General features: G+C 39.3%; 1 protein-coding gene across 3 annotated transcripts in view; it reads left to right on the forward strand.

Moving 5' to 3' along the window:
• The window catches only part of cntn4 (contactin 4), a 153,836-nt gene that overhangs the window by 73,947 nt on the left and 52,159 nt on the right, over positions 1 to 27,730 (forward strand). For all 3 annotated transcript variants that reach the window (XM_034585918.1, XM_034585917.1, XM_034585919.1), the window contains exons 5-7: positions 2,895 to 2,990; positions 23,169 to 23,372; positions 26,606 to 26,708. In XM_034585918.1, coding sequence (XP_034441809.1) covers positions 2,895 to 2,990; positions 23,169 to 23,372; positions 26,606 to 26,708 — 403 coding nt within the window. The remainder of the gene's footprint in view (positions 1 to 2,894; positions 2,991 to 23,168; positions 23,373 to 26,605; positions 26,709 to 27,730) is intronic.

Consider the following 27,730-nt stretch of genomic DNA (forward strand, 5'->3'; position numbering starts at 1 on the left):
CGAAATGCAGCACTCTATGAAAACATTTTGATATCAATTAATTCCAGGCAATTCCATCGTGGTTTATGTTTTAAAGGTGACACACACACCTCTCCATATGGCTTAAACAAGACACTTAGTGGACTCATCCATCTGAACCATATCTGGCATTAATCTTAAGAAAGGTATCAGGTACGGCTTCCTTAATAGAGCTTAAGAGTCTTAAATAGCTGTTAGTCTAACTGTGCTTGTGGGTTCAAAAGAGATTTATTTTTAAAGAAATAATTAAAGGCTGCTTCTTAATTGACTTGTCCTGCAGCCAATACGACATACATTAACTGACCTTATAGTCCTCTTCATAAATCAGTGAGCCCAGTAATTTTACATTTAGATCACTTGGAGCTGAACTAATCAGTAATCTCATTCCAAAGTGGATCGCTTGCTGTTTTGCAGCGAGCAGGTCTGCAAAGGGAGCACTCGTGTCCTCGCCGCCGCTCACACTGACTCCAGAGTGTAAACTTGCATGTTATAGAGCGAGGTTAATTCAGGTTAATTAATCCACTTAATCAGTCGTCTTCATATGTTAATTTTGTTTGGACAGTTATTTAGTTTGAAACATAATTATTGCAAAAATTAAATAAATAAGACTAGACAATTGAAAACAACTGATAGTGTCTGTGTATTTTAAACTTTTCAATTTAAGAAATGCTTCTGTATAGTGTAGTGACTGATTCGTGTTTTCTTTTGCAGTGCATTGTATTTTAAAACAGCCTAACAAGCCATTTTCAAAATGAAGTAGCTCCAATTGGAAAATATTTATCCCCTCCCACCCACTGACTCAGTGATGAGTGCAGACGTGGAGCCACCATGTGATGTATGAATTACATTTACACAGCTCCAACAGGATATACACCATTAGTGTAGGCAATCATTGGAAGTGGTTATGACCTGCTATTGTTTCCATCAACTGTCAGATGAAAATTAGCTCACTTTAGTACTTTGTTGTCAAAACAATACCAGCAATAGTTTTGTAATGTTCAGTGGTGGTAGGCGTGATGAATGAAAGGTAACCTGATTACCACCGAAGCTATTAAAATCCCTCATGTGTGACCCGCCACTGCAACCCTCTCTGCTTTGCAGCGGGGCTGCACATTGCTGCTCTGCACATATCAGTGGATGTGTGTCACTATTGTTTTCTCTTCTTTTTTTTATTCTAACATTTATTTCATGCAGGACTTCCATTAATAATTTGCAACATATACTTACTACAGCAGGATACAGGGTACAGTTATACTCTTGACTAAAGTGTGCAATTATTTAGCAGGTTTATATCTATATTGTATGTCGTAGGAGGCCACACACACACACACACACACACACACACACACACACACACACACACACACGTTCAGCCAAGCTGTTGGTAAAGCCATCAGAGTATTCAAACAATGAGAAGCTATCAGCCAGCAGGCATTACAGGGATGTAACACAAATTTGACAAACAACACACACTGATGTATCCTGAGTCATAAATATCACATTTTGACCATGTTTTCTTTGTTGTTTTTTCTCAGTAAAAATAAAATTGACACCCACTTATATTTGAAGAATTAGCAACACCACATATCTCCTATTAATCATAGAACAGTAGTAAATAGAAATGTGCAACAATCCTGGTTAAATTTAGCTTTTTAATTTGGATGGAAACTAGACTTTATTGTCCAAAATTCCACAGAATGTTGTTTTTTTAATTCAGTCTCCTGTGGACATTTGAATCATAAAATATGATGTTTGTCTCATTTGGCATATTGAAGCTTTCTCAAGGCTCATCAGCTTCAGTGTTTTTTATTGTTTTCCATAAGAAAAGGTTTTTAAATGAGATCTTTTAAAACTGATTTTCACCCAGATGTTATAACCCCGCAAATGCAGTGTTGAAGTAGTCACGATCCACTGCAGTTTACAGCAAGTAGGGTAATGCTGATGCTCCATAAATAATTTGAATGATCAAGAATATAAAGGGAAAAGTGGCAAGGAACACAAATTGTCATTCTTCTCAAAAAGTGATCTTACTAGAATTATTTTGATTGTCCTCTACAATATTCATATAAATACATTAGCATTGGTGCTCATTATAAATCCAGCGTTCCACTGCTAACTTTATATATTGTGTAAAGTTATATACTATGATTTGGATATGTAATTTTACCCAAAAATACACTTATAAATTGCATATATACATATGTCATCTAGGTTATCCCACATACTGACACCTTTGGTGTGGTGGTTCTTTTCCATAAAATCTTTATACATGTGCCAGTACAGTGAAGCGCATGTCCCCACCAGGGCCCTCTAATTTATTCTATCTGATACCTGTTGTACCATCACAATGAGCCGTGGAAATCCACAATATACACAGACACACACAGGGGCTGATTTGGCCTGAAGCAAAGCCAAAGGCTGTTTACCACCAAAAAACTGTTTCCGAACACTTGTAAAGACACAGAAGATAATGATGTTGGGGTATTTGTATTTAATTGATTAGGGAGGTGCAGTGGTTCAGTGGTTTGCTCTGCTGTCTCACACACTATGTTGGTTTGAACCTTGGCCCATGGAGTTTAAAGTGCTGCAATTTGTCAGGGTTAAGCCTCAGTACAAAGAACTATAGGCCGGGAACTTTCTGCTAAAGTGTGAGTGTGAGCTCTATAATAGACTGGCGACCTGTTGTGTTTGCTCGCCTGCTGTGAGCAGCTTTAGGCTCCGTAGGCTGTGACCTTGAATAGAAGTAAGACTAAAAAAAAAAACAACGATGTAGGAAAAACATGGGACAACACAGTCATTTGTTCATGACAGCATTTTTGTATCAGCCTCGGACCTGTGGAGATATTTTGCTGACTGCTCTTTTTCTTTGTTTTCAGACTTGGAAGACTTCAAGACCCACAGAAGGAGCTCTGTATCGGTGCGTGAAGGTCAAGGAGTGGTTCTGCTGTGTGGCCCTCCACCGCACTCCGGAGGTAAAACACTGCACTCTCGTTTTTGTGTATTTTTTATCGACTGTTCATCTCTGTTGGCAAGCAAGCAAACAGATGTCTGTTTTAAACTGGTAATTAGGAGCTGGCTGAGTGAGAAACAAAATGGGAATGAGATCGTAATGTTTGACATGTTTTCAGATGGGTGGATGCATTCTGAGGCTCTCAGTGTTTGGTCGGGCCTGTGCTGTTTAAGATCCAGCTGTTTCAGTCGCACCTTTGATTTGGTAGTCAAACCCTTACATCTGTTGCTATGGGGGACCGAGAGATTTCCAAGTGAGTTTTGCTCAGCTCAGGCTCGATGAGTCGTGGTCAGGCCATGAGAAGTGCGACAGCCTCGCTGTCAGAAGCCTCCAGCTGAGGCTGCTTTGATTTCTGCCTTAATTTGCTGCCTGATTTCAATGTCAGCTGAGTTTTAACTGTTGTGCAGCCGCTATTCATCACTGTTGTTTCTCAAGCTGAGGGCAAACAGCACCCTGGATTAATTATATACGTTGTAAAATAAGACTTTTTCCTTCCGCTGTGTGACATATTTCACAGTGAAATGTGGGCAGGGTGTAGTTACAAGAAGCATTTAAATCAAATCTGGAGCAGGAGAGCTGACTTAGCCATAACCTCCCACACCAGCACTGTAATATCAGGAGTGCGAGGGAGAAAAGATGAAATCAGACTTCAACCTAGCTCTTAATCCTAGCAACGGTTTTCCCCACTGACAATTAAAAAAGGCATATTTTTAGACCGCTCTGCTAGCTGTTTGTACCAAAAAGCTAAAGGTCAATGGTGTGTTATTTTTTGTGATTAGTTATTTTCACCAAATCATGCAGATGAGTTCAAGATGAGTCATCAACAGATCTTCACTCAGCGTTTCCCACAGAATGAATTCACTCTATGGTGTAAGGTGGGGTGCACGAGCAAGTTTGACTGTTTGAATGGTAAAAACGTTATGGACAACAGCCCAAACAAGTATGTGACGAATAACACTACAAACAGCACTGCATACAGCTGTACAATGCAGCAACGGAGCGAAACAAGTTAGAGATCTCTCTCTGTTATAATGAGAAGTGTAAGAAAACATTTTAAGAAACTGTGACGTGACAAATTAGAATAAGCCAGAAAGAAACAGTCCTTATTTAATTTATGTTTCCTTATTTAATTAAGGAAACACACTTTAGGAAAAAGCAAAATTTTTATACAGGAAGTAATTTAACACAGAAAACAAAGTTTTAAAACAGTAAGTTGTGGTTTTACAGCTTGCATTGGGCAGAGCCAGGTAGCCAGACTGGCAATTTCCTCTTGCTTCCAGTCTTTGTGCCTGTAAGGTAACAGTTTCCTGCCGTAGCTCTATATTTAACATACAGACATGAGTATGCTATCAACATTCTTGTCAAACTCTCGGCAAGAAAGGAAATATGTGTAAATAAGTGTCAAGCTATTATTTTAGATCGCTGCAAAGGTTACTGTGCTGTGCAAATTGGGAGCCTATTTCCTCTTCAGCTGCTACACACTCCAGTGATATTTGAGGAACATGTGGCACGAAATGGATGTGCCAAATGGCTTGTATGAATATCTGCATTAAAACTTCAAGCAACCTTCTTCATATTTTGGGTCTAATTGCAGCAGATGTGTCCTTTCATTGCTCCGACTCTTCTCTTACTGGGAACACGACAGCTGCTTGGATTACATCCCCCCCGACTGACATCCACCTAACAGATATCACTGATTCATGCACTGGTCTGCTGTGGTTAAAAATGACGCTAGTCTGGAATTGATTGTAATTGTTTGGAGCTTGTATCCTTTTGGGGGGTTTATCTGGTGAAAGCTTGGCAAGCTCAGTTGCAATCTGGAGTTTGAGATTTATTTGCAAATAGTTCAGCTGGCGTGCCGGCATTTGATTGCTCTCCATACAGTTGCTTCGCCGACTCTTTTTATATCTGCCAATTTGTGCTGAAGTAATCCAATTAAGGTTTGGTTTTTAAGACCAACGGGGAAATAATTCCAACATGTCAGGCTTCTTCAGGCACATGAAAAGCCCCCTCAAGACACTTGTCTCCCCACTAATATACAGAGCCAATACAAGCTGTCAATTAGAAGTCCGTTTTACTGAGTTATGTCTCTCAGGTGAAATAGAGGCCACTATCACTTGTCACTTGGTGGTTGTTGTGCGGCCCTTTTTGCATTAAGCAGATGCAGTAAACTCAGCGTTAATGTGTCTTCAGTTTGCACTGGCTCGACCGGCCTAGAAACCCCTGACATACCGTGTTTAAGATTTTGCTTCGAAATGTGTTAAACATATATATTTGCTTTCATGTTTTAGCCCTTTAATGAGAAACATGTACCTGCATCTTTCGGCACACTCCATAATGTATATTATCCCAATATAAAGCATTTTATGTTTAGAGCCCCTTCTTAAACAGTGAGAAAAGGATAGAAAAAAGGGACAATATAGGAACAGCCATGAAAACAATAACAAGATAAGTCAGATAGAACAAATTTACACACAAGTAAAAAAAAGCTACACACAAAAACACAACAGAAAGATGGGTGGATGGATGGATCCACACATTACACAGCAAAGAAAAAAATAGAATTCACTAAGAGAGAAATATGTACATATTAAAAACAATCTTAAAAACAAAAGTATAAATATAAATATTCCTAATATAATATATTAGATAAAAAAAGACACAGACATCACATATTTCACACAACACATAAATCCTTGTGCTGTTAAAAACTGTTAAAATTACACTCATAAACTGTAAATATACGTCAAACATTCATGAAAGAATTCTAATAAAATATGTATCACACGAAGAGTTTAAAAAGATTCGGAGGATGTTGCCTGTCTGATCTCAAAAGTTTGACTTTTCCACAGTGCGTGGGCCCAGTCACCCTTCGTCACTTGCCGTGATCTGGGAATAACCAGCAGAGCTCCATCTACAGACTGAACTGAACGTCCAGACACATAGAGCGTTAATAATTCTTTATGTAGTTTAGAGTCATTTATTGCCAAAAAAGTGATAAGTATATAATTAAACTCAATACAGTGTGTAGCAAGCAACCAGTGTATATTGGTACACGCAGGAGTAATGCGTCCATATCACTGCTGTTCATCAGTCCATAACAATACATCCTGCTTCACTTACATATCAGCATTACATCATTCATCCATTCAGAATAAAATATTAAACAACAGACAGATTCAACAGGCTTCCCCACACCTCCAAGCCAGGCTCTTGGCACTAAACACACACACACACACACAGCTATGCTGTTGGTAAGGCCATCAGAGTATTCAAACTGGCAACAATGAGAGGCAATCAGTCAGCAGGCAAAGAGCTAAGTGTTTTGTTTAGTTTTTTGTGCCAGCACCAGTTTTCCAGGTTGACCTGATGTGGTGCTTTTGTTACATTTTAAAATGGCCCTTCACTCTGCCCGTGGCAGGAAATAGTGCCGGTAATCTGGCAACATAGATTTCAGGCTGAAACCGAGGTGATTGCCTTTAGGAAGGAGGATGAGGTATCGGATGACCAGAAAGCTCTGTCATCAATCAGCCCACTGCAGTTTCATTTTTTATTTTTAAGTCATTTAAATTTTACTTATCTGGAAAGGAAACAAGTAGGATCAATTATATTTAATTAAAATATGTCTTATTAAACTAAATTACACTTGGTAATTGTAAACTCTGTGAAAGTAGTCAATATTTGACTGCTTGTGGTTGTCAGGCTATGGCCTGTCACTAGGTATTAGTGGAAAGTCATTGCACAGTACATGCTTGTCTGTAATTTCTCAAATCCTTTATTGTATCCATCTCATATATTTTAGATGATAATTACAATTTTGAAGAGCTTGCTGCAGATCATTCTTTTTTAAATGCTTTTTTATTTTTGTCGCTGCCAAATTTTGCTCCATAAAGGATAAGACTGGCAATATTCTTTATTTGTTGTTCATCCCCCAAATATTATTAAACACAGAACCTGATATGTCGTATTCCACTGAGCCACAGAGCTTGATTGTTGTCCAAATATATCAAAGATCCATCAGTGAGCCCCATTGTTGCACTGGACAACATATTCCATGAGCACACACTGTGTTCTGAGCCAGTCCCACACATTCTGTCCTGCTGCTGAATTACTCTATTAAGCACCAAATGTGGATTAATCTGCTGCTGAAAATAGTCCCCTAATAAATGCCCCATTTACTCGTGTTTGAATGAAGTTCAGTTGAAGCTACACTGGCCCACTGTTTTAGGTCATTACTTACCCCTCTTTTTTAAATAAAACCATAAATGCATGACCTCTTTTTTTTTTAAGAATCTTGTCTTCTGGAAGTACGAGTGGGCTTGGGTGCCCCAGTTGAGTTTTCTCGTGATTTTTCAAGCGAACCCCTCTTTTAACTATAAATTGTTAATACTGTATATTTTGGCTGAGGATTTTACTAATATATACAATTTAGTCACTGATTTCACTACTTTGCCATATATTAAAATAATAAAAAAGGATTTTCTAATTGATGCTGGTCTTTATATAGTACAGAAACTAAATGATCTTTGTAGTAAAATAAATTGACCACAGCCGTGTGGTTTACAAAATTGTCAGCAGCAACGTATTCATTACTTTTACTCCTGAACATGCACTGAACCCTGCCACACCATATGATGGGTATTCTCAGGTTGTACAGCAGATGTGAGCTCTCTCTACCAGCAGCACACTAACACACGCTCATACTTCCATATTCCCTTGAAACGTCTCTCCCTCTATCACCATCCCCACCCATTTTCTCATGCTCTTTCTTCTAACCAACACGTCTTTCTGCATGGACGAGCTCATGCTTGCATACAGGGGGCAGGGACAGCTGCCTGCCATGCATAATGTGTCCTCTGAGAGCCCCCTCTGGCAGGTGGAAGCCCACCAGCACCTCGTGCATGCAGTACGGGAAGGTCTACAAACATATGGCACTGAATAGGGATGTGTCGGGCTTTTCCTTGAATGTGCCACCCACATGCAGAATTTGATTAAAATGCAATGAGGTCCTTGTGAGAGGGGGAAGGTGGTTATGTTGGCCTGACAGTCATTATTGTCTTGTTATTGGCTGTCAGGCTGCTGATGCCACACTGAGATACATCCCCTCTATGCCAAAAGGAATGTCATGAAATAGGGACTGCGCATGACAGAACATATGAAAGATTTCTAAGTCCAAGCAGGCAACGGTGCAATATAAGCACTGAATATGTATCCTCATCCTTTTTCATGTTTTCTTTTCTCACATGCAGTTAGTGGCTTTGAGGCAGGGTCACTGTGCTTCTCTATACCTGCTCAAAGCTGCCTGATGCAACATGAACCTGTCCAATAGTTTCTCTGTTCAGAAGCTGGGAAACTGGCTGTGGAATATGACCTCGTAATGGCCATCATCCATATCAGGACATTGTCACTAACGCAAACAAACCTCGTAACGCAAACTTTCCAATTTGTTTTGATCAATTGTACATTTCCAGGGCAGTTGAGTCCATCCCTAAGAATAACAAAATATGTATTTCATGAATATACATTTGGTTTTGTTATCAGCATCACCTCTCATCCCCTTTTATGGCCTCCTGGTGATTTTTATATTTCCTCACACCCTGAGTTTCTCATATCAGGGTGTTGTATTTGGCCATTTTCCTTATTGGTTATCTTGTTTCCATCCAATTACGTGGAAAAAACTTTATCTCCTAACAGATTTGCAATAAAATAATAACACAACTTAGATGGATGACTGAGGTGCTTCCTGAATTATTGTGCCTAATAGAAAAAAAATCTTCACTGAGGTGTTGATAATGACATGAGAAGTGAAATTCATCAGACTAATGTATAACTAATGTATAATGTATAGCTACCACATGAACAAACCATGCATACATTGCAGCTGACTGCTCTGCCATGCTGCCCATCCTGCTGCGTTTTATAAATGTAAACATATTAATTTTCATCCAAACATCTAAAAACATCCATTCATTTCTGTGCAGTATCAAAAATCATCAGCAACTATAGCACTCTCTGCTCTTATTGCTTGAAAATGCAGTTAAATGCATATTGATTTAAAATGTCCCTATTGCTTTATTTGATCAAAATGATGTAACCTACTGTTGAATGCAGACCACATATTTACTTTAATGGATTGCACAGTTCAAGAAAATTTTAAGAGCCTGATTATTGAAACCAACGGCTAAATAGTTGAAAAAAATAAACATTTGGTGATGGTGTAATATGCACCATACAGGCAAGGGTAACACATAACAAAAAAATAGCATGGTGGTGCTCTAGTTTCACAGTGGTGAAATCGTGGTATTATTGTCCTGATTTGAGTGTGTTATGAATATGGCACCTAGTCTCCCTCATAGCCTTGAGATCCTTCGATGTTATGGGTATTAATATTATAGGAAAAACGTTATACTCACAGTTGAGTTGCTAGAACACTGCAGAGTTATTTAAAAAAAAATTAAAACAGATAAACATGGCAAACGTTTTGATGTATAAATACATCTGATTACAGTGAGATAATGTGCTATTTATTTTTACTAAGATGTGTTAAAGTCTCAGTAGAGATATTATAGAAAATATTATACATGGACAGAAAAGGAAAAAAGCAAGTCAACAGTATTATTTTATTCAGTTCTTGTCATTTGTGTTTCCTCAATTGCATAATGTCTTTATTTTTCATGCATTTCTGCTGAATTATTTTATAGCTGTCTAATTGTATATTCAACTGTGTAGAACTCTGTTGGACAGATGAACAGCATTCTTCCGAGTGATGAGGGATGTGGTATGTAATGTAACTCGTTGCTCCAAAATATCTGCGTATGATTATAAATATGTATTAGCATGCATTTAATATGTTTCATCTCTCTTATTTAAGGCCTAGTTTTGCTGTAACAACAGTTTATTTTAGTAGCACTGCTGTAAACAGTGGATTGACTCATGGTGACTAAGTAGGTCCCTGCAAATCTTTCACATGTCGAGGTCGGATTGGGTGAATTCTGACAGGCAGATTTGTGTTACACAGTCGAGTCACCATCAGTGGTGATTACTGAGGGAGCCGGGCAGTTTAGAACAAGACAAGCTGTGATAGCTTTTAGTCGTTGGCTGGAGCTAAAATAGGGAAAAGGATGCAGGCCAGATGCTGAACTGATAAATCATCTGGAGGAAGCTGTCTCTGGATGAATACGTTTTGTAGCTAGTCGTTGTAGGGGGGACATGCATTAGGAATCCTGCCTGTCTGCAGAGGATGGTAAAAACCTTATGGATGTTTTAGTAGTCATTTGTCCCGGTGCTGCCAATAGTCAGTGTATTTGTGTGAGAGCAAGTGAGAGAGAGCAAGCGACCTTCAAATAAAAGTGCTGTACACAGCTCTACAATAAAGCAACAGAGAAAAACATTGAGCGAAAGATCCTTTATGTTGTGTGAAAACATTTATTATCCTGGTAAAACTCAGTGGAACAACTATAATATCTATAGTGTACTTACAGTAGCCTATATATAATGCATAACAAGTCATAGGTCAACAAGTCATAACCAATAAAACTTATCATCATATTTGTGTAAAATCGTATAACACTACTTAACCATTGTCAGGCAATACGGTTCTTTGTCTTCTGAGGTTGTTGGTTTGTTTTCCGTCACGTGTGTTTATGATTAAAACATGAATTACGAAATTGTGTTGATAAGGCATCAAAGATAAATTTCCTGATTTAACTGTGTGAACTTGTTCTCCCATTAGTTCCCAATCTGAAGTTAGCAAGCCAGCCAACAATTGAGTCTAATGTAATGATGAAAAAGCAGTGAGCTCACCGGCTACAGTACTTTGCTTTGTACAATTGCTACTAGTGCCGATTTTACCCATAGAGCCAAATATAATAGTTAATAATAATAATTTGTGAAGGCTGGCAAATGAATTTACTTGGGCCACTTCATAGCATGACACCAGCCCTTTATTCTTTGTCCCTTTAATCTGTCACCTCTCTGAAATTTGAATCTGTGAAATGCTCAGAATGATCATTTGAACATGTCATATTTAAGAGTAATAGGAGTTATGCAAATCATTTTGTAGAGGCCATAGATGTGGTATTCACAACTCTGTAAGTAGGCTATAAGGTAATTTTCTGATAACTCCCATTCATTTTCCTCATTTTTTAAAAGGCATCTGAACACATTGTGGAAATTCATGAAAGAAAGAAAGACGGAAAGAAAGAAAGAAAGAACTTAATCATTACTTTTACAAAAGGGAACAAGGCAACATTCCTTTGCCTATTGCCTGCTAGCAGTATTCAAGTAACCACTTGAATATCCAGCAAAATATGACTTTCAATGTCAAAGAAAAAAGAAGTCATAGAGTTCCCTTTGAAGGCACCATAAGCATCACATTCTGTCTAATCTCTCCATGCTATGATTAAGAACATGTTTATTCCAGTGGTATTTGCAGATGATACTGTACATGACTCATATTTAGTCGTTTCTCAGGGATTATTCTGCTCTTAATCTGATTAGCAGACGACACATTTCACAATCTCCATGAGTAATCTCCTTTCATAATCCCCTTTTCAGTCATTCCCCCCACCCCTTCATCAGTCTGATGACTTCAGCTCCCTGGTATAATATCACATGTCACTGTCACAAAATCCATACAAGCTCACAGAGCCTTTTCTCCAAACCCTTCCAGATTTGACTTAATGTAGTGGTTACCTTTCGCTGAAGACAAACTTCAGTGACGAGCAGCCAACAACATGACAGCAGCATGAAATGAGATATGCTGTACTTGCTGAGAGTGACACTCCGACTTGATTGGAGTTTCTAATCACGTATGAAAGGTCACAGAGGAGTCTGAGTGTAGCGCGCGCACATTTCCCAGAAGACATTTGTGAATGACATGCTTCCTAAATCTCCTTTTAAGCTCCTTAAACCTTGCAGTACACACAGCTGTTGTTATAGTTGCCTTTGAAGTGTGTGCAGGACTGTTTGTGGGGTATGAAGGACAAAAAAAGGAGGTCGTGATCAAAGAGTGTGGAGCGTACTGTAGGTTCACGTGTACAGTTTGCATGCTAATCTGATTCTATGTAGAGAACTTAAATCAAACTTTCCTGCATCCTTTTCTTTGTAGTTACTGGTGTGTAAGCTCCTCCATCCTCTCTGCTGGGCGACAGTCACACGTCATGTCCTTAGGCTCCCTGGTGTTGCCACATAAACACAAATCCCTCGGTGCCCGCTGGGATTTCATCCTAGGAGAAATGCGCTGTCACCTGCTGTGCAAGGGGAAAATAACAATTGTTGAAAACATGACAGCTCCGTCCACAGCACCTGGCTTGCTTAGCAGAGCACTGGACTGCAGTTTGAAGTTGAATCCATAATACCAGATTGCTGGGTAGCTTTAACACCTATATTACTGCATCTGATGGTGCAGAGAGTTCAGCTCAATTTGTGGGAGTCTGCTGTCAGACAGCTCACACTGTGAGATGTATGCTGAACAAACCAGGTTTATTTGAATTGCTTGATTTTCTTGTTTGTGTCAAAAACACCAAAGAAGTTGTTTGAATTGCTTCGTCTGTAAAATGTCAGATATTTGTATAAAATTGCCAATCTTTGTTTTGTCTTTGTTTTACTAGCAGTCCAAAATCCAGTGATACTGATTTTACAAAGATATTTAAACAGCAAATCCTCACATTTGAATTTGCTGGAATTTTCAATTAATCACAGCATAAAAAAATGACAAAATGTCAAAATACAATAGAAGTTAGCAGCTAGCACCCAAATATCAGCAGTTAACATCAAAATAAAAAACAAAATGGCCTTAAAGGAGAACCCCACCTGTCTGAAGTCTGTTTCAGGTCTTAGGGAACTGCTGCATATGTAATTTAAAAGATGTATAAAGCCTTTTTGTGGTTCTAGATGGAGCTTTCTGTAAATTCTGTAAAATCCACCTAATAACATCACTTGAGTTTGGCATTGGTTGGGTTGAAGACAACAAGTTTGAAAATGAAAAGTGTGGAGTTAGAAAGCAGTGAGCTCAGCACCCTGCTCCTCATCTCTGCTTGAGGCTAACAGCTCAAGGCTACATTAGTCCCTACTAGCATAACACACCCAAATCTCTGACTTGCATTGTCGTTGCATTGTGGAAACTGCAGGCACCAGGTTTTTATGAAGAATATGTGGGATAAAGAAAACAGGATCTCTGGTCTTGCTGTTGGAGTGCAATGTTGAATCGGTGTAGTGCTCCTTTAAAAATTGGAGCTGTTTATCATGGCTCTTGTTCGTATTGTATATTGTGTTACTAAGGTGGTTATTGACTTGACCTTCAGCATCCATGTGGCTGTACCACAGTAACCAGGAGTCTCGTGTGTACAGGACCTCTGAGGATTGATGTTGTCCCACATATCCCAGTGCGCTCAGCTTTACCTGTTGAAAGAATGATGCAAGCCAGAGCCAGAGCTGAAGCTATATCAGATAATGTTTTGCAGTCTCGTACTTCTCCTTCAGGGAACAGAAGTAATAGCCATTACCTTTTGGACTTCTCATTGGCATGAGTGCTGTTGTGATCCAGACTCACTGTGCACTTTATTAGAGACACTGTGGCATTAGAGGGATAGTTCACAGAAAAATGAAATCACTCATTATCTACTCACCACTATGCCGATGGAGGGGTGGGTGAAGTGTTGGAGTCCACAAAACACTTTGGGAGTTTCAGGGGTAAACAGTGTTGCAGCCAAATCCAATACAATTGAAGTAACTGGGGACCACGTCTTCGTCTTCGTCTTTCGGTGAACTATCCCTTTAATTCCACAATAAGTTGGAATCATTCATCTTAGAGTCAGCTCCGTGTCAACATAACCGCATCACAGAATTTCTGTAGATTTGTAAACTGCACATTCATGCTGCCAAAATCCTGTTTTGCCACATTTCAAAGGTCATTGTTACACTCATGAAAGCAGTTTGAGAAGTCTTACTTTTTGACATGGAGCACTATCCTGCAAGGAGGAAGCCATTATAAGATTGTAAACTGTAGCTTCAAAGGGATGAACATGATCAGCAACAACATACTCAGAGAGACTGTGACATTCAAACCGTGATTGATTGGTGTTAATTGGCCAGTAAGTGTGTCAAGAAAATGTTCCCCACTCCATGACACCACCTCCTGTTGACACAAGGCAGGTTGGATCCCTGGATTCAAGCTGTCGAGATTCATCAGACCACGTTGCCTTTTCCCAGTCCCCTTCCAGTGTTGGTGAGTCTTTAGCCTCAGATGTCTGTTCTAGCCCGAGAGACGTGGAACCGGATGTTCTGTTCGGCTGTTGTTGTCCATCCACTCATAGGTTCAAGATGCTTTTCTGCCCACTACAGTTGTGAAGAGATGCATTTTGTTTATTGCACCAGAAACATTCAAACCACCGTGTCTGGCACTAACACTCATGCCACAGTTGGGTTGATGAGTTACGTTTTTCTTTTAGCATTTCTGATGTTTGCTGCGAACATGTGGCTGATTTTATAATAGCATGAATTAGCAGGTGTATGCTCAGCGAGTTAGATTTAAATCAAATTACAGTTGGTACCATGTTGGAGGATCAGGGGCCAGAGGATTAATGCACCAGTGGTAGATTATAATTCACTTAAACGTGTATCTTTTCTGCTAATTTCACAGTCACTTATCCATTTTTACACATGTGCAGTGATGGTTAATTTAATGCACTGAAAAGACTCCCACACATGATTTAGATTTGATCATATGTTGTCATTTTAAAACCCTCTCATATCAGCTCAGTTGTTACGTTTGCTCAAGATTCAAAAAAGGGAATTTGGAGAGGTTTTTAAAATTTTATTTTATACCTGTGTTGATAACACGGGTATCATGATGTACACAAATGAATGCTTCATTCACAACACACTGTATCACCTCCCACTCTTACTGACACAAATCACTGATTACAGAGACATATCAGTACCGGGATGACAAAGCCCCAGAAACTTAAGACATAGGAGATATGTCAGAATAAGAAAGTTATCTCTGTACTGTGTGGATCAAAAACACGGGGAATGGGAAAATCATACCTTTTATACACAGAGACAATCATCTGCAACATTTTAATAGTTTGGCAGTGAGCTTCATTGTTTATTCATTCATGCAGAAAAAGCAAAACTTGCTGTTTTGTTTTTTGTTTTTCTTTAAAAGAAATTGATAAAAAATGTTTTTTACTCTCACTTTCCATCCACTGGACACCTTAAGTGCAAATACGACCTCAACATATTAAGCTGCACAACAACATGTTTCAAATCAATGATTATAGTCTTCAGGACAAAGTGAGGCCACACATTTGTTGTTCAATTTACTTTTTGCAGTTCCAGGTCTCTATAATTATGTATTTATTTATTCTCTATAGACTAAAGTGTAATTTCTTATTTGATTTTGGTTCATATTGTAGTGGTAGTAACGATGTGCATCACTGAGGTTAATGTGGTACACAAAAGATACATAACAGATACATGTGAAGCAACTGCTTATGAGATAACATACAATTCACCACTGCTGCACTGCTAATGCAACATTTCATTTAGCGTGACACAATGCAATTTATTTCAATGCGGTACTGATAATTTGATTTTAAACTTGGTTCTTTAAGTCCTAAATTGAATAATTTAGTTTTTTTTACTTCACAGATTTGTTTCTCTGGGGTTGCAGATCAGTAAGAGTCTCATATATTTATCTTTGACTTCTTAAAACACCCTTTCACAAACAGAGCTTTTCACAAGTTCTTTGTCGGGCCAAAAATAAAGACTGACAAAAGAAAAAGTTGCACTTGTATGACTCATACATTTATCAGTTAAACAAGTTAAGGATGCTCAGGATTAACAGCAAAGCATAGTGCAGTGTTCCGTAACTAGTGCAAGCTGATGGATGTGATTTTAAACTTTGAGCAGGTCAGCCACCTCAGCAGTGAGTACAAAGCAGTGCGGCTGTTTCTATGTTTTATGGAAGCACCTTGACTCTTTCTATTGTCCTCAGTCAGGGCATTGAACATCACATCGCTCTCCGTGAATACCACAGCTTGCCAAACAAAAACACCTTGACATATGGTCAGACTATTTAAAAGAAGAGTTCACTTATTAGGGTTGAAATGAATAGTCTGAACAAAAGAATTTGCTGAAATAAAAGTAACTGAATAGAATTATATTAATAAACATGAAATTATGTAGTTGGATGATTTTTCACATTTTTTGGTTGCAATAAGCTAAAAAGAAAGTAACCACTTTTTTTGTTTGTTCAGTTTTAATAGAATTTGAAAAGTCAGGTAAAATGTAATGCGGTGGGTGTTGTGAAACTTGCCTGCGTCAAAGTCAGACATTTTCATATTCTACACATATATAACAAAAAATGAACACATCACATTGGATAACTAATATTACATTATTTGCAGCGTGAGCACCCACCAGTGAACTTACTGACCTACAGCACTGATGTCCTCCAATGTGCCTCTGTGCCGTCAGAGAGCTGTACCTGCTCTTACAGTCGCGCTGTGAAGGGACAGAGAGAAGAGTCTGAGTGCAGATCCGGCATGACACACCCTGCCAGGCCAGATCCCAGCACAGAGGCAGAGCGGGGGTGCTGCCTCCCTGCTGCATCCACATACTCACTCGCCAGCTGACAGGCCAGTGTTATGAGCATGCCAGAAATATATGGTAATTACAATCTGTAGAGTCCAAGGAGGGGGGACGGATTAACACAACCTGGTTACAACTTGCGTCGTGTTTTTGAAACCAAGCTGCCTCCGAAATGTTGTTTTCTCCCACATGTGCTCTGCAGTTCACCCCCTGTCTCTTATTGTGGATCGGAGGCAGCGAGAGGAGCTGTCAGTTTGTGTCTTTCTCAGAGCCAACGGCATTAATGGGCTGCCACTGTGACCCAGCCGCACTCTCTGCACTACACGATTACTGTGTTTAGCTGTGGACCTAATGCTGCTGACCTCTGTCTTCTAATGGGGAGAGACCTTCAAGGGGCACTCAAGACTGAAATGGCTTCTGTGCATCCCTGCTCTGTTGACCCTGTTTGTGCTCCCACCCGGGGCTTTAAAAGCATGGGGCATGTGCGTCCTGTCCTCTCCTGTAAGTTAAACAGTAGAACAGAGGATTCCTGCAGCCTGGAGCAGATTCGGGAGTGCAGCAGTCAATAACACAATGTGGGCTGACAGTAGTTTATCTGAGGAGGGGCTTTCTGAGCTCCTCTCTCTGTCTGTTTGTTTCTGTGCGAGGACACAGCCTTTCAAAGACGCTCCCCTAAATCGGTGAGCGTGTAGATTCTAATAGGACCAAATTGTGAGTGTCTGGCCATGTTGTTGGGCTGCATGAGAGAAAGTAGTTCACATTGTACCACATCAGAGTGCTTTATCCTGTTTGACACCGCTGAATCCTGCAATCAGAGAATTATTGGGCCCTGGAAAGGGCTACTGTGCTCCGTTTTGTTGTAAATTTGTGCATTTTGCAGCATTCTCACATCCTACTGCTTTATAATTGGGTGATTAAAAATGCATATTGTTGTCACAGTGTGCTCTTACATGTATTATTAATATCAAGAGATGAAGCAGCGGATGCTGATAATATATTATGATGCCAGACCACCCCAGTAAAACTGCAGACTTCTGTTTGTATTGACAGATGGCAGCTTTGTTTGCTGGCAGAAAAAAATAAAAATGTGTTGTTGTTAATCCTTGTCATAAATGTTGTCTGCGTCTAAATGAATATGTATTGCTTCAAGCAGTGGGGGCAGACGGCCCTAGGGACAGTGTCAGTGGCTGGTTTTGCTGTGAGGCTGCAGCAGCAGGAGGAGAAGCAGGCCAGGGCTTGTGTTGTTGCAGAAATTAATCACATTACACAGAAAAAAGAAAAGAATACACATGGCTGCTTTGTCCACTGCTGGCTGACGTCAGTGACTGTAGACACATGAGGGCTGCACGTGGATGCAGTTGAAGTCATTTTTTTTGCTCCACTCAACAATGACTTTGTTGAGGTGGCGTCTGCTGCATTTTGTTTACCAACAGCACCTCTAATCAGCTGTAAGCTGACTATGCAGTGCTCATCTTTTCGTTGTTGACCTGGATGATGCCGTGTTAGCTGAGTCAGAGTGGCAGCGTTCACCTTGCATACATCCTCTAATTGAAGTCCTGAAGCCATCAGGTTGATTTATTTTACTGAGCATATGAGGTGAATACATGAAACAGGTTGTGTGCATAGTGACTTTAAAGGTCTATTCCTTCAGTTTTAAACATTATGGTCAGTTTACACATCATAGGGAGCACAACTCAGCTTGTGTAATCACTTGTAAAATGTTATCTGTGGCTCTAGGAGAACTTGTTATCGCAGACTACATATTTCAAACAGCATTTACCAGACAGAAGATGCCATCGAGTTGCATTATGGAAAGAACAGGATCTTGCACTTGTCTGACAAGATATTTTGGCCTTTCCTACATCTGTTTTGACCATTCTGTTCCCCCCCCCCCCCCCTTCCTTACACAAGCCCCTGAGGAATACCAAACTGCCTTTAAAATTCTTAAAGAAAAGTACAAGCACTCACCCCCTCAGCTCTTTTGGTGTGTATTGATTCGATTTACGCAGCAGCAAAAACACATACACTGGAGGTTTTCAGCACTATTGAGTCTTAATGTTGACTGACTATAGAGTGTGCTGGATACTTATATACTTAGTTACTTTAGACCTCTGCGTTAACGCTGACATTCAGCTCTTGATATTTTCTGACTTTTTATGGACCAATTCTTTCATGAGTTTGACTTTATTTCTAAACTGCAAATTAACAAAAAGAGAAGCAAGTGCCTGTACATTGCAAATCTTTTTGGGGTAATCACTACAGTTATTATTACAGTTCAAAGTTGGAATAAAACATATTTTCACTATTTATCCACAAATAAACTAATCTAAATTGATCAGTATGTATTAACATGTTGTTAACGAAGCTGAACTCCGTTATGGACAACTCCTCTCACCCCCTATGACACTGTGGGAACCCAAAGAACCTCTTTCAGCAGCAGACTGCGGCACCCACTGAAGGTACACTTCTATAGGTGCTTCATCCCCACTGCTGACTCTACAACATCACTCAGAATGTAACATAAATGCTAACATAGATGGATATGTCTATTTTCAATATTTCATACTACATAATCTGTATTTTGATTTAATTTTCTATTTCTATTCTGTTGCCTTTTTCATTCTCTGGTCCACCTCACTCTGACTTTTTGCTGTGAATTTCCCTGGTGTGGGATCACTACAGTTTTTTCTTATCTTAGCATATCTTATCTCATCTATTGCCTTTTTAAATCAGTTTTAAAATGTAAAATATTGAAAGTCAAAAAATGGCGTGAAGCTAAGATGCTATGTGAAGGCCTCAAATCAGTGCTTCCCACTGGTTTTCTCAGCTTGTCTTTATATGATATATAAATAAAGTTATGTTACTATAAATAAAAAATGTTCAGTGTATTCACTGGTGAAAGGACAGAAAAGCCTTTAAAAGGGTTCTCTTCTAAAACGAAGGAGCTCTTGGATAAAAGAATATTCTGCAAATATATTGTACAACAATGGGACTGATTTAAATATTCATGTCATAAGGAGCTTTATTTGTAATCATTTATATTATGTATCTCAGTAATTCATTTTTGTTTGTGATCATGCAACTACCTTCTGTCTCTGTGGAGCAGTACAGTATAAACTAATAATTGCATGTGTGTCCGTCCACGGGTGTCCTAGGTTGATAAAGATGTTTCCTCTCCAGGTTGTCATGAAGAATGAGAGGCCGGCTGTGGGATTACAGCCCTCCTCCTTTATCTCCGCTCTCCATCTTTACATTAAATCCATTCAGTCCATGCCTGGCGTTAGCAGAGCGAGGGTACGGTCATGTTTGACTTGCACGTCTTGTTCAGCCTTTGAATATTCAGCGAGGCTCGTCCTTTGAAGCTGCCCCTGCGTCTCCTTCTGTGTGTGAAGCAGCTTTATTCATTGTGACTTCTGCAAAGTGATCTTTAACCTAGACGGAAACCACAAAGAGCTCTTCAGGGACCCCTGCAGACCTCTCTCCAATGGAACACCTTTTAATATACCTATTTTTCTAAATAGACCATGAAATAAAAAACATTTACAAAGAGTGTAATGCCGGGATTATTGCGTATTTTTACCTTTGCCACTTCATTTGTTATTTGGAGCTCATGTGCAGAGACTGCTGTTGTCCTCACACAAAGTAAGGCTGCTGCCCTGATATCAGGGCAGTGAGTATAATGCTGCTTCCCTGGGCAGCTGGATTTCTTCTTCAATTTGTCAAAGAGATGTCCTGGTTTTATACATGAGAGAGTTGTGTAACCCATAAAATCAATGCCCTGGATGATTTTTACAAAAAACGTTCGGCCAGCTGTGTGAGACATCCCATTATGTTTTTTGCTCTCTGTGGTATTCTGCAGCTCATGTTGTGCAGTGTGGGCATATGGGCTTTAAACATAGAACGAGAGCAGGTGCAGCCATAGTCCAAGAGCACTGGAGAGGAAACAAACAAACAACATGCCTTATCCTGCCTTGAAGTGTCCCCGGTCCCCGCGGACCCCTGCTGTGCCATTACTCTGTGTTTAGCCCCACACATGCAGCATAGCCAAGCCCTGAGCCCAAAGCCCCAAATGCTGCTGATCGGTACAGTACCTGCTCCTTTCAGCCAGCGGGAGGACGGGACCATGCTGCGATAAATGGCCCAGCAGCGAGGGGAGGGGATTGGAGGACTGTTTTGTTTAATTGCTAGTCTACTAACAAGTGGTTGGGTTTGATTCGGCTCGGAAGGAAAATAGCACGCGCCTGTCAGTTTGAGTGGCTGCAAAACTCCAGAGCAGCAGACTACGTCACAACGTTTCAGATGGGATGAGTCAGCATCATTAATGTAAAGAACTTACACAGTATTAGTCGACCTCATATGAACGAGCCTGACAACGATTACTGAAACACTTTATCCAATTCATTCAACACGGCCACTGGAAGATAAATGGAGTCTTTAAAACTATTATAAATATTATAAATATTAAAACATCCAACGTTTTATATGCTCTTGCAATGCTCTTGCTGCATTTCCAATTTCTGTGTTTTGACTGGTACTGCTGATATAGTGATTTAAAGGAGGTGGTTATGAATTCAATTTTCATTAATTACATTGTGTTGTTAAAGACCCTCGTTGCTCAAAATTTTCTGCTGAACATTTATTTCAATTTAAACACTGTTTCCCTTGTAAATTGGATTATTGGCCAGGTTAATGAAGTTATGATTACTTTAACAGTTAGTCATTAATTATTATTACATAGTAACCACATAATTTTTATGACTTTATCAAATCATCAATACTTCTCGAGTCATTGATTTTTACCTCTCTGTTTTAAAAGTATCTCACGGTGTCAAACTAGAAGACTAATGACCCTGAGAGGTCAGTGAACTAAATCTCCTGTCTTGGCCGGCTCCTTAAGAAAATTGTACAAAGTGGTTGAGAATTGACACAAGCTAAGATTGAATTTTACACATTTGTTAAAGAAAGGAAGACAGGATGAAAGGAAGGAAAGAAAAGAAATAAAGATCCCGTGTAACTTGGTCTTAAAGTCTGTGTGTTTTGCTCATTGTGATATACTCCGGCACAATGAGGTGACACTGGGGAAAGTGACATTTAAACTCCCACAATGTTCATTGATTTCAGCAGTGTGACAGGTACTTGGCAACTCGATGGCCCACTTCCTGTTAGAGAAAAGTCACACCTTTGTTTGGTTTCATAACAGCATGTCGGCACAACCCCTGTCAGATTTGTGAATGTTCGAAAACAGAAAAAAAAAGCGGACCAGTTTTGGATTATGAGCCGTACAGAATGTCACATAGTGGATCACACAGGGATAATGAATGACAAATGTGTTTCATCCTTTTTTTTACATCATGCACCATCTGCTCAAGAACACCAGGTCATCAAGCACCCTCATAACATGTAATGGATATTAAATGTTTAGCAATTAACATAATAACTAAGATCCAAAGATTTAATATGGAGCAGATCAGTAAGTCATACTTACCAGGACTTGCTGAATCTTTCTGAAAAAGGGATTAGATAAGAGGTAATGTGATAGGGGTGGGAACAAGCTTCTGGATATTTCAATGTGCAGTATCTGCGAGTCTGCATAATTACTGCATATATTAAATCATTCCTGATTTAGTCCAAATCAGCAATGTGCTAAATGGCACATAAGCAATAACTAATCATTGCTGTGTTATCATGTGGATGCATCATGAAAAGTGGGTTACTAAGGGCACATGATTACTTTTTTATTAGATTTGAATTATGGATGAAGACAGAGCATTCGACCTTTTGAAAAATAATTAAAAGGAAAATGTATGTAACAAAATGGATTACTCGAAGATATTTGCTGCAACAAAAATGTGAGTAGCATTAGCTTAGTGCTAAGTTGAGGTAGTTTTTAATCGTAGCTGTTAGTTAATGAAGTCATGCTGATAATTAGTCACATAGATGTGTTCTCTATTCATTTGCTGGTTATTCAAGTCTTAAAGTTTTTTTGTCAGAGTAGCATGACTAATATCTGAGGCAAAATAATAATAACAGTATTGTTAAGTATCGTTCCATTACTTGCTACCTTTACCAAGGAGGTCATGTCCTCAATGGCATTTCTGTGTTTTTTTGTTACCATGATTAGCCTAAACAAAAACTACTGACACAGAAGAAGGAAGAAGCGGTTGTATTTTTGTTTGGATCCAGATAAAAGAATGATTTTCTTTTCACTCTCTTCAACATGACGAGATGTTTCTTTAACATTGTTAATTGTTGAAAACAACGACGTTTTCCTTGGTGGATGTATGAGCTCTTTAAATGTCCCTCTAGTTGTTTATAGGTTCCTTTGCTGCTGATTCTGGAATTGTCAACACATACGTTTGTAACCTCTCACAGATCCTCAATTCTCAGCCTCACATGATAAAGCTTTGTCACGGCCTTCACCAAATGTGACCAAAATATCTCACTTTCCTCCACCCTGTTTACTGATCCATCCACCGAAGCAAAACAGAGAAAAATACAGTTTTGAGTTTAATAAAGAATTAGTTTTTCTCTTCTTCATCCACAGATCTGATATTTTCCTGGATCTTCAATGAATACCCAACATTTGTGAAGCAGGACACGCGTCGCTTCATCTCACAGGAGACGGGGAATCTGTACATCGCCAAGGTGGAGCCCTCAGATGTCGGAAACTACACCTGTGTGGTGACCAACTCCGTCACAAAGACCAGAGTCCAGGGTCCACCCACTCCTCTGGTGCTCCGCAGTGATGGTGAGTCCTGAGCACACTAACTACTCTGATGTAAATATTATCAACCACAGTATATAGGACTGCTGGTTAGGCTGGGCATACACTGTACGATTCAGTTGCGGTACTCGTATTAGAGTCAGACCGATTTTCAGCTTTGTCATGTGCCGTTTGTCGTGCGGGGAACAGGGGGTGCGAGGAGCGATCAGATGCTCCCAACTGTCGTCGGATGAATATCTCACTTTGTTTGCAATTATCAGGCTCTCGCACAGTTGAAGTGTTGTCACATAACGATTCCACAACCTCAGCATCTTTTTCCTTAATGCGTTAGGTGTTTCTTCCTCGTTAGCAGTGTTAACAAACTCGTCTTCTACTTTGACGAACAAACCAGTTCTGAGCTGGTTTGAAGGAGCTGACTGCAAGGTGGAATATAACAACAACATTTCTAAAATCACACAATGTATGTCCAGCTTAAGTTAGTGAAGAAGTTTGTTCAGGTAACTTTGCTGCATATCACACTGGTAATCATTATAAATGAGTCTGCTGTCAATGGGCTGTTTCTTTGGATGCAAATGTTGCCCCTTAATTGTACTGAATTGGTTTAATCAAATGCACACTTTTCCAGATGGTTTCCCTTTAACAAATGGGAATGTTACAGTATATGTTGTTTGCACATCGCCACTTCTTCTGTGATAGGATCTGCTGGGATGATTTATTGCAGCAGGGCTGACAAATAAGTAGCAGACCTGGTTGTGGCAAACAAACAGCCAGACTCGTTTCACTGGTACGTGAAAGTAGGACATGTGGTTTTAAAGAATACAAATGAAATGCAAAGGTTAATTTTCCCATTGTTTGCTAATTTCAGCAAGTCCTTTAACATGTGGATCTGATGCTTTAGGCTGGCCTTATCAAGCCACTCCAGAGGAAAGGTCATTGTCATCAAGTAATCCAATTGTAAGCTTCTTTCCCAGAAGCGTGTTCCTTACCATTTCTAATGTAATGCAGGGGAGGAAATATGAAGCTGAATATCATTTTCTCTAGAAATGTCCTTTGTGACATTTATGTGGGTTTTTTACATTAATTATGGGCAATATCATATAACAAGACACATAATCCTTTCTCTTTCTTTCTATTCCTTTTCTTATCAAATAGCTTTGCTAGGCTGTGAAACTATGAACAAATTTGCTTTATATTTATACATTTTCTGCTTTATATTTTAACCCATTTTGAAACATATATATGTGGTTTATAAACACTTACTATCAATAATAGCCTCTGCTGTGAAACATCCCTGACTCGATTAACACCAGTCCTCACATGACAATAATTCATTATTTATACATTTTGTTCAAGTCACTTATAGGCAGGCAAACTGTTTATTCAATTTATTTAACTCATGAGGACATTCAATTTGATCACTCCAGAATGATTTTGGATTTCCGAGACGGACACGGTACCTATATTGATATATAAAATTAAAAAACACCTAAAAAACATCTGGTAACAATGTATAAGCCAATATTTGTCACCAACATGATTAAACATAACTATATATGATATAAATATACACTTACTAATAACAAATAGTATAGTCTTTGTGAGAATTTTATGAGGGAGGGTTTACATTTGTATGAAAAAATAAGAAACATCTGCCTAGAAGCTCATTATTCTGCTTAGTAATCGCTTTACTGCTTGTAGATTATAATGTTGCCGGTAACCATACTGGTATTAGCGTTAGCATTAATACTCTTAGTATTGGTAGTAGTAAGAATGATTCATGTCTACATGATGATACAAAATGTTAGCACAGGAAGCCAAACAAATATATTGTAAATCATTGTGCTAGGATCACATCTTCTCAGTTGAATCATAGATGTAATGCAAAATAATAAGACAGAGTAAGACAGTCAAATTTTAACCCATGTATGGGAAGTTAGGACAGTAGTCTCTTAACTAAAGGTTCTAGGAATACAACCTATACTGTGCTTTCCACGTTAAAAGTAATTGTAATAATATATGAGAATAAAATAGATAAATTATCAAAGAGAGAGGACTGAGTTTACTTGCTTTATTATAATTTTTTTTAAATTCCAGATCACTTCCTCCCTTTCTGTTTTCACCCCCTTATTTCAGCTTTATTGCAGCCACCAAACATCAGCCTTACCTCACGGTCATTGACGGGGGGGGTGCTGGTGGGGGTGGGGGGCACATTAAACAGGTGTCCCCTACAAAAGGTTATGGTATGAGACAATTACCCGTCCACTTCCACCTGTCTGCTTTAACATGGGTGATAGTGCTGTGGTCACATTCCAATATGAGACAGTTGGGATAAGGATCTGAATTAGCTTTCACAGTCACTCAGGGAGCCGGCCTGATAACACACGTCTCACCAAATCAACCAGATGAAATTGGCCCGTTTCCTCCGTCTCTAGAGCTATTTGTGCAACACAGCCCCGAATTACAGCAACGGGGGGGGGACCTATTGTTACACCGGTGAATGAGAGTGGCTTGGAATACCATATTGTGCACCCAGGCTGAGAACTGGCAGGAGAATTGAAAGTAGTTTCCGATTAGAAATTCACTGATTTGACTCACCTTGGTGCCATTTAAGGAGAAAAACACACACATGTGCTTTTCCAGTGATGTAAGACACTCCACACTTTACGCATTAAGTTTCTCCCAAAGCTCGAATACCAGGGAGCCCACATCCTCACCGTGGCCTGATCCAGAGGATTTCAGCATGCACAGCAGCAATATTATAATCCACCAGAGCTGCCTCACCGACAGTGAATGGGATGCTTTGTAGACACAGTGGCAGCACCCAGGGGGATTTTATTGGCCCATTTTCTGGTTCACAGCTGTTAGCACTACAACAAGATGAAACTCATCTGGATGTAAAAGCTCAAACCGTCGCTGAGTTCTCAAAGTAGTTTTTTTTTTTTTTCTTCAACATCAGTGTGTTGTATGTCCACTGGAGACTATAGCCTTCTTTCTCTCATTATTTTAAATGGGAGCACATTGTGTGACAGCGCTGAGAGGCAGAGCAAGGTTCTGATGCTCAGATCGCACGGCGTTGGAAGATGAAAAACATTTCTGTTTATGGTAAAAAAAGACGGATACTTGAAAAAGGTTTTCAGTCGCTGTGTGGTAACAGCAGTTTGCACAAATAGTTCTTTTGCTTGGGTTGTTTAGCTTGAATAAAAAAGAAAACGTTTTTCCTGCAATACTACTGGCTGTCATTTGCATTTCTCTCCCAGGTGTGATGGGTGAATATGAGCCAAAGATTGAAGTTCAGTTTCCAGAGGTGGTTCACGTCTCCAAAGGATCCACCGTCAAGCTGGAATGCTTCGCTCTGGGAAAGTAAGCCCACTCTGAGTCAGGCTCCACATGCCGAATAGCATTTAGGAGAAAAAATGTTAGAAGAAAAATGCCGGGATATTTTTTTCATGTTTTCCACTTCTTTGCCACAATCCTCATGTGTCTCAAGCCAGGCTGCACACCCAAGAAATTACAGGGCACATTTTGTGGTGCAAGAGTCAGTTCAGATGTTCGGATTTGGTGACACAGTGTTCTGAAGCCTAGAGTACCAGACGAGGTAACACACCCTAAAGTTTGAATACTGAGCAGGTGTATTGCTCTGAACTCTGAGGGAGTCTTTTTTGACAGATTCTAATTAGAGAATGAAACCATTTAATTACCTTCTAATATCTGTCCGTCTGTTTGTTTGTCTGTCAGTCAGCAGGACTTAAAAACTATATTACTGATTTAAATGAAATTCAGTGGAGGGGTGGGGCATTACTCAGGCATTACTCAGGCAAGAACCCATTACATTTTGGAATGGATCTGGATAAACAGATCTATTTTTTATTTATTTCTTTCATTTTAATTTATGAGGTGAGATACAACGTTATATTTGTTGGAGGTGTGCGCTCTGTGAGTGCCCCTCTACTCGTACAAGCCCCTTCAACCTTGTACCAGTCTCAGAACAAAGGATAAGATGCTGTTTGGTGTCTATACACAGAAATTAACCTTCAGGAATATAGAGAACGCGAAGGCAGTCGTAATGTAGTAATTAACTTAATGTATGCAGAGGTGGATTATATACAGTATATGCATGGGTACATGTCTACATACAAATTATACAGCTGGCTTAATTTATATTTGATAAACAGTGTATTATTTGTTCTACAATATCATGGAATAGTATTGATCTCAGTGACACAACTGTGTTTTTATGATATTTTGTGCATTTAGGGAGATGTGAGACATTCAATTAAAAAAGGGGTTGTTAGTAATATTATTGCTCATCAGTTGCATAATCAAAATGGGATAACTAAGCAATTTTTGTTCATTTAAAGGACAATCCACCAATATTTTGGTTT

The sequence above is a fragment of the Hippoglossus hippoglossus genome, chromosome 5 (genome assembly GCF_009819705.1).
Source record: "Hippoglossus hippoglossus isolate fHipHip1 chromosome 5, fHipHip1.pri, whole genome shotgun sequence".
Lineage (NCBI taxonomy): Eukaryota > Metazoa > Chordata > Actinopteri > Pleuronectiformes > Pleuronectidae > Hippoglossus > Hippoglossus hippoglossus.